The sequence below is a fragment of the Gekko japonicus genome, unplaced genomic scaffold, assembly GCF_001447785.1.
Source record: "Gekko japonicus isolate JY-2015 unplaced genomic scaffold, Gekko_japonicus_V1.1 scaffold49, whole genome shotgun sequence".
In the NCBI taxonomy this organism is placed as follows: Eukaryota; Metazoa; Chordata; class Lepidosauria; order Squamata; family Gekkonidae; genus Gekko; species Gekko japonicus.
The window spans coordinates 1,444,489-1,452,904 of NW_015173674.1; the positions used below are offsets into that span (position 1 = coordinate 1,444,489).

Here is an 8,416-nt window from a genome sequence, read left to right on the forward strand (position 1 = left end):
TGATGTGGCAGAAAATCAAACTGCTATTGCTACAGAAATATTATATGCCAATGAGCTACAAATAATCAACCAGTTAATAATGGGTGAGAGAAAGAACATGAACATGAGGAGGAAAAAAGAAGAAAAGACTGGTTCTAAGGGAAAAAGTAAAATATTTTTCCTCATTAAAGTATGAACAAACTCCCATCTTAGTTCCCACTGAATTCATTTCACTGAACTCAGTCACGTGAAGAATGACAAGGTGTGGATGGACTATAATGTTGTGCTACATCCCCAAAAAATCTGATTAAGTTTTTTTTTGCCCTTATTAATCATGCTTATAGCCAATGATTGTGCATACATACTAGATATATATGAGGGAAACCATCATAAGCCAATGCAAGATAACAACAAATATCTAAATATAAGTCCCCTATTGAATAAATCAAATTTAAGTTCAATAAAAAGCATTTCTCAGTCACCCCAGTGCCTTTGAACTTGTTGATCAGAATTGAAAAGGGTAAGACCAGGCTTCTTTTTTACCCAGCAATTTGGAGAGCACAACAGACACATTTGCCTTTCAATCTTAGTAAATAAAAAGGCTAGAGACTTTAAAAATCAAAACAACCTATCCCAAACAAAAACACGATGTTGAATTTACCCAAGAGCCCTCGACTATCACTGTGGGAGCCAGCCTCCTGGAGCCTTACTCGTTGGGTTGGCTACAGTCTTTTATTGCATGAACCAGAACCAAACCAAATCAGAACCAGATTATGTGAAACCAAGAATGCATCTTATCTACTGAATCTGAGCCTAGATGAAATAGAACTTCTTTGAGCCCATTTTTTTTTTGCTTAGTATTTCTGTTAAGCCATAAGGCTTAAAAGTAAATTTTACATTGCTTTAGCACTGGCTAAATCCTTAGGGGTCACTTCATTGGCAATCACCTCCGCTGAGGCTTCCAGAACTGCAGAGAGATACCCCAAGAGATAACAGCCCTCCTGCTTCATCTTACTACCAAGAAAGGCCAAACACTCTTAACGGACAAAAACAAACTTCTAACATAATTACAACAAAAAGAAAAATGGCTGCGAAATGGAGACTTACGGTGACTTTTGGGTTCGCTTACAAATCTTTTATCTGTTAGGAAGAAAACAAAGTTTTTAAAAAGGTTGAAAAATGAGGATGATGACAATGATGGTGGTGATTAATTAAAAGAAAACAAATGGCAGGTCAGCAGCCCTGGCAACCATAGGAAAAAGGATGTGGCAAAAGCAGAAACATGATAGAACTACTCATATAGAACTCACATGCATGATCAAGCTGTGCCAGCGATACTGATAGGGAAGTTGCCTCCTAACCTTTTCAGTCTATACCTCTTTGACGCCTGCCCTGATACATCTGCCTGCCATACCAGAACTGCATCTGTGAAGATCATTGTTGCTTATGTTCTCTTCACCAGTGGTTCTCAGCCTTCTGTATCTTACATCCCAGCAATCACTCTCTCAAAGACCCTGGGTCCCACCGTAATAGAAACAACCCCCCCCCCACTTTTTCAAAGAGGAAATCTATATGTTTACGGGCATTCTGTTATTACTACTAGCATGCCAAAAGGTCAAAGGCGCGTAATCTGTGGCAGACAGATGGTCTGTCACACTTGTAGGTGAACATGGGGACAGAGGAAGAGCAAATACTTAGTAATATTTCTGAAGACCCTGCATCTCACCTAGACTACTTCCATGCCCAACTGGTTGTATGCATACCACTGGCTGAGGTCCACTTGAAGGCATCTGCACTGAGATATCTGCCCACATTACCAGCCCAGCTATATAATCCTAATGGTTTGCAATACTCTACTGATTTGGCAACCCCTTCTAAAGACCGTATATCAGTTTTGCCCATCTTGTGATGCACTAAGTTAAATGCTGGTCAGTAGCCACAGATGGCAGCCCACCGGGGGGCTCCATAAACCTGTCTTTTTGTAGACTGACTGGGCTTATGAAATGATCTCTGTGTTGTCAAGCAGATTACCCACTGGATTGCACTCAGCTTGTTGAATAATGCTCTGCAGGCTGGTGGCAGAATAGATCTATGGGAGCACCCAGGCCAGTGATTTTTCTATGCCATTTGCCAGTGATATTCATGCAAGGAAGCACTGTCTATGCCGTCTCATGGGATTTTTCATGCCCCTGCTATCTGCTCGGCTTCAGGGTTTTGTTTACCTTGCATAAATGCAACTTTGATCACAAAAGAGGTAAACGTGGCTCTGCAACTTGACTGGTCAGAATGTTTGAGCTGATCCACTTCCCAACTGTCTCGCCTTTCAAATATTATTTTTGCCATTGCAGCTGTGTACCCCACAGACACCTGCCCAGCTCCTTCTACAAATTTCATTTTGGAGAAGCTAAACCTAAACACCCGTCATGATACCTGCCTCAAGGTCCCTTCTTTTTTAACAGCATGCCAATTTATTACACAGCTGCAGGGCTGCTTAGATGCGGTTGCGCACATCCAGCATTGTTTTAGGAAAACAAGGTACAAAACACAAATCTGCAACTCTGAGAGGAGAGTGAAATGTATGAATGCAACACATATGGATGAGAAACGTTTGGAAGATTAAGACAAGTACATGGTATGGGACAGAAGGAACTGAAACATGACAAAGAGCCCTGGTCTGGACAACTCTGTGGCCCTTTGGCTGACAGAAAAATGAGGCTCTTTCAGCTCTGTATTTTCTAATTCCCCGGTTTCTCATTATGGAAACATTCTTGATACTTTTCAACCTAACATGGCTTTTAATGGAAGCTTTATTTATGCCCTCAGTAAAAGGCCAGGGGGCTTTTCTTTTGGTGGGTTTTTTTGCATGTGTGCATGTATGTGTATCTGTGTGCCCATGCTTGGAAGTCATGGTGACCTCTGGTGACTCCCACTGGGGCATAGAGGACGTTCAGAGAAGTGGCTTGAAAGCTTGCTTCTGCCTGCTGGCCCTGGTATTCTCTGGAGGTCTCCCATCCAAATACTTGCCAGGGCTGGCCCTGTTTAGCTTCCAGATGAGATCGGGCTTGCCTGGGCTATCCAGGTCAGGGCGGCCAGGGAGGGCTTCTCTGACATTAGGCTTCCAGGAAAGCCTTGCTTATAGCCTCAGGACTTCTCTCAGGACAGTCTGCAGTGACCCCTTTACTTCACCGGGAAAACTCCTGGTGGGCTGCTGCCCTGGAGGGCCACTGGCACCAGAAGCAGGTGGAACCCAGTGGCCCCTGCAGTGTGGCGGACTCACGGGGTCCGCTCGGCTGACACCCAGGCCAAGACGACACGGGCAACAGCTGTTGGCTCAGCCAATGGGACCCCTTGGCTCAGCTGGCTCCAGTGCTGTGTTAATGTCCCCAGTCCTCTCCTGCTGAAAGCATCAGGGATTAAATTATGCTCCGTTCTGCTGGAGGCACCTTTTCCCTGGCTAGCTCTTCATCGGAGATCTCCAAGCTGCACAATGGGAAGAGCCTCTTTTCCAGGCCACCGTACCTTTCGAATGTAATCTGGGAGCACTGCCTGGAGACCTCCTTTTGCAAGGGAGGAACAAGCTGACGGGGTGACATGTTGTAATTATACAACAGCCCCTCGAGGGAGCAAACAAGCAAACAAAAAGATTAATACAGAGAGAGAGAGAAGCATCTAGTTCATGTTAAAAAAAAATTCAAAACTTCATCTTCTCAACCTCCCTCCATTCTAAGGCCTCTGAACGTCCCTCGCATCAGAGGAGAGCTGATGGAGGAAAGAAGAGAAATATGTAAGCAACCCTTTTCTGTCCTCTCCCGAATGCAACAATCTGACACCCCCGATACATCTTGCTGTGATGCTGCCTGATTTCCTTCTCACCATTTCCCCCCCCCCCCTGGCTTGTGAAGTGTTAACAGCTAGCAGCGGGCTGCCACGGTGTGCTGCTCGGTTCTGCCTGCAAACTGCACTCGACCTCAGCCGTCATGAAGCCTTAGGTTCCTCCAGCAAAGAGCCTCTCCAGGGCTGCCAGCTATTGATGGGCAAGATGCTCCCCGCCCCCACCGCAGGATGCCCTCCTCTTCCTTCCCTGGGTGCCAGCACGGATCAACCCGGTGAGTTCGTTTAAAACAGCATGTAAGACACAAGCACTCAGGAGCAGGGGCGCACGGTAGGACTGCCACGCATCGGGACAGGGTAGGATTCAGGCTAAAGAAACAGTGAGGATGGTCCCAGGATGCAAGGCAAGGCAAACACAGCAGGTGGCAGCATTGACACAATACAGAGCACTAGGAGAGGAGAGGCAAAGGTTCCTTCCTAGACAGGGGTGTTCTTGAAACTAAAGTTGACTTTCTGCTTATTTAGTCAATTTCCAGGGATCCTCCAAAGGTAGCAATAGCACACAAATTCACCTGCTCTTTTCAGCCTTGCCTATCTGTACAGAAGAAAAAAATTAAGTGTAACACCAGTGTGGTGTAGTCAGCTAGAGTGCTGGGTTAGAATTGGGGAGGCTTAGGTTGACCAGGTGACCTTGGACCAGTGTTCCCTCTAAGCTGAGTTAGTGTGAGCTGGCTCATAGTTTTTAAGCCTCTGGCTCACACATTTTTATCTTAGCTCAGGAAGGATGGCTCCAGAGCAAACTAATTTATGCAGTAGCCAAATGGCTCACTCACAACTTTAATGCCCGTAGCTCACAAAGTAAAATTCTTGCTCACAAGACTCCACACCTTAGAGGGAACATTGCCTTGGAACAGTCTTTCCTCTCTTTCTCAGCCTAACCTACCACACAGGGGTGCTGTGAGGATAAATGGGGGTGGGGGTGGGGAGAATTAGGTATGCCACACCCTGAGCTCTTTGGAGGAAGGGCAGGATAAAAATGGGCAGCTGTAAAACTGAGAGGAACTGGTGGTCACCTGCTTGTTCTCTTTCTCCAATCCTAGCTAATGTAAGCTGAGCTACTGCAATGTTATCAAATGCACAGAGATAGGCAAACGGTGTAAACTGAAGATTTCAGTACTGGAATGATGAGAATCAACATGCTTTCCTTAGTGAAGTTAAAATATTGGGCAGAAAAAAAAATCATAGGGGCCAGAAATTAAAAAAGGCTTTCTTCCCAGTGGGAAAAGACGGCATAGGCAAATGATGCTTCCAGGCTGTGATCAGGCTAATGAAAGGTGTACATTGTGGGGAGAGGGACTGAATCTCAGAAACTGATGTGAATTGAAACACCCAGGACTGGGCTGCAGATGTCTTGACCTGTTTCACCTGGGAAGCGAAAGATAGACAGACAACCTACCTAGTAGAAAAAGGCGTGTGGGGGAGTGTATAGAAATATTGATTTCTAAAAGTCCATGCCTTCTCCTGTGATTACATTCTGATAACATGCTGTGCCTTGTTTCCTCTTGCTAGCCACATGGTAAGGCCAAATGGCCCCGATAGCCATGCCATAAACCCACATTCTTTCACACTTTCATGTCAAAAGCCAGGCCTACATGCAGGAAGTCACGTAGGCCATGAAGTACCTGGAAACTAGGTCAATTGCTTGCAGGCGTGGCCTCCAAACTTCTAGCCATTCCTGTGTTGCAGCTAGGCAATGGAGAAGCTAGAACCTGGGTCACCTGACTGCAGAAGGAATTCCCAAACTTCTAGCCAATTCTATGTTGCAGCTATGATAACCAACAATTGGGCACATCCCCTGTCCACTCGTGATTGGCTGCATGGCCACAGCTAGTCATGACTAGATGGGTGTATAACTGTTCAATCCCTATGGGAGAGAGAGCTCTTTTTCTTGCTCTCTCTTAGCTCTCTCCCTTCTTGTCTCTGTTATTGCACCTGTACATGCTGTCCCTGGTGGAACAAAGACCTGCTTTGTGACTTGAGCACATGGTGTGCAAAGATGGGATTTCCCTTCAAAATCCCTTGAACTATTTTGGACTGTGGAATGTTCCTGAAGTGGTAAGTATGTATCTCTTACTGTGTAGTTAAGGCAAATCGCCTTAGGCTTTGTTATTTTGTAATCTTTTGTAGTCTGTTGCTATGCTCTGTACTGAATAAAAATTAGTCTTATTTCTAAATGGTCTCTGATGTTGTACCTGAGTTCCAAGTCTAAATCTTGTAGCCTAAACGCTGACCACACAGAGCTACCACTGTGATAGTAATTGTTAAGTCCCAAAGGCCAGCTGAGAATTTTGAATCTCTGCTCTGAGCTGGAGGTGACTCTAGTTAAAAGAGGTTCTGGTGGCACATTGTTCTGAAATCTAGAGAGGGTATAGCCTACCTCTTGGGTTGTTGTTTAATGTACTGGAAAAGTACAGGATTACCTCTCATCCCTGGACTGGCGTGAGGGGCTTAATCCTGTATAGGGAGGATGAAGGTTTAAAAGGTCACAAGTGCAGAGGCCCCATCCAGCAACAGCCCTGAGATTTATGTCCACACTGAGCCCTACAAGGCCCTGCTGGAGGCGGGCAGGAAGGCTACAGGTAGAATAGCTCAGAAGAGTTACTGCACACTGGAAAGAACCTCTTTAACACACACACACACACATCTCCTGTGTGCAGGAGAAAGAACAACACATTCCTGAGGGAGTCCTGCATCTTAACAGAGATGGGGGGAAGGACACATGGAGTCCTTGGCTGCTGAGCCAAGATTTGTCATCCTTTCCTGCTTGAAAGCCCTACTACTGAATTTTGTGTGTGTGTGGGGTCTAGTTGTGCCACACCGCTGGAGCAAACATTCTTTGTCCAAGCTCAAAGATGTTCTATTGTTGATTAGTGCTTTCCTCTAGCGTTCTGCCTTGGAATGGAAAATAAAACCATTTCTGCAGCAGTGAGACCTGCATCAAGGTATAACTAAACTCACATGAAGCATTTATTTATTTATTGCATTGCTCCATCAGGAACAGCACCTAAAGACTGTGGCCATTTTTATAGAAACTCCCATACAATGCCAACATTCACTGGATTTCTACATTTGCATGAAAGGAAAGCAATTAAATTAAAATAGAATACGAGCCTTCTCTCTTATTTCCACCCATACTATCCACACATTTTAATGTACATAGCCCATGTCCTCCATTCCCACACCCAGATGACACCCAGGGCTTCTCCTAGTGACACCGTTCTGATTTCAGCAGGGAGAGAAAGCACTCCAGCACTAGAACCTCTAAATGACAGAGGAGAACAGTTCAGGAATAGCTCTGGCCATTTCTGAGCCCTAAAGATGTGTACAAATTAAGCCCTGGGAAAGAAATACTGATATTTTATCCACTGTCTCCATATATTTCCAACATGGTTCTCTTGATTCTTTCTTTGCTAATGCTAAAGAAGAAAAGAGCGCAATAGGTCATGCAGAGCATTCCTTTGTGAGTGACTGTTGCCTAGTGAAGAACCTATATATCTTTTGAGTAACACAGGCTTTGGCATCACACAATCAGTTGCCTTCCAAGTCAACTATTTACTGGGTAGCAGTACAGTTAGAGCTCATAAAAGGCAAGCTACAACATCCACAGTTTAATTCCCACTAAATTCAATTAGATGATTCCAAGCACATGTGCATAAGAGGGCAGCCCCAGTCCGTGTGCCTGCCAGGCAGGGAAAAGCATTCATTGAAAAAGCTGATGCCAGAGACTTCTGGTTGATGGCGGCACGCTCAGGGACTCACCTCCTGGACCTCCTGGGGGTGACTCCATGCTCTGGCGGACGGAGGGGGTGAGCAGGCTCGTAACCCCCCCCAGGAGCCCGGGGAAGGGCACCTGGCCAAGGAGCTTTGAGGGGGTAGCCTCTTCTCTGGCCGAATGCCAGAGAATCGAGGCTCCCCCTTGCTCCAGTGGTCCGTCCAGCCGAGAGACCTGATGGTACAAGTGAAGCTAGCCGGATCAAGCTCAGGAGATCAGGCGTTTGAAATGATGAATGAAGAGGGGTCGGAAGACCAACTATGAATGTGAGTCAAATGAGAACTGATTTTTAAACGAAAAGACACTCCTTAACCGAAGCGGCGAAACAGCAGAAGCGAGTGGTGGGAGGGACGCCTCCCATGCCCATAAATCGTTGAGCGAAAGGGGAGGGAGTGGAAGAATAAACAAGAAATTGCCCAGAAGTACTCATTCATCAAGCTATACAGATAAGCGCATATTCAGAGACTTTAAAATTTATTGCGAAAGCAAACAAACGAGAAAAAGATGGCGGGGAAGAGGGACAGAGACAAAGAGAAACTTTTAAAAGCAAAACTAGAGTCCCTGAAGGTGCGGGAAACGACCAGTGAGACGACAAAGGCGATGACGGAGGTCATGCGCCCTCTGCTGGAACAGCTCAATGTCTTTAAAGAACAGATGTCTGTGGTAACAGCGAATATTACTGAACCACAAAAGCAGATGCAAGTTGTGACAACAAGCATTACTGCTCAACAAACGCAAATAACGGATTTGATTCAAGTAATGAAGCAGGATGCT

The 8,416-nt window shown here is 45.6% G+C and overlaps 1 protein-coding gene across 1 annotated transcript in view; it reads right to left on the reverse strand.

Annotated features, from left to right (window-relative positions):
- Positions 1–8,416, reverse strand: part of UNC5B (unc-5 netrin receptor B) — a 245,701-nt gene that overhangs the window by 23,929 nt on the left and 213,356 nt on the right. The window contains exon 8 of the mRNA XM_015422893.1: positions 1,087–1,119. Within this exon, the coding sequence (XP_015278379.1) occupies positions 1,087–1,119 (33 nt within the window). The remainder of the gene's footprint in view (positions 1–1,086; positions 1,120–8,416) is intronic.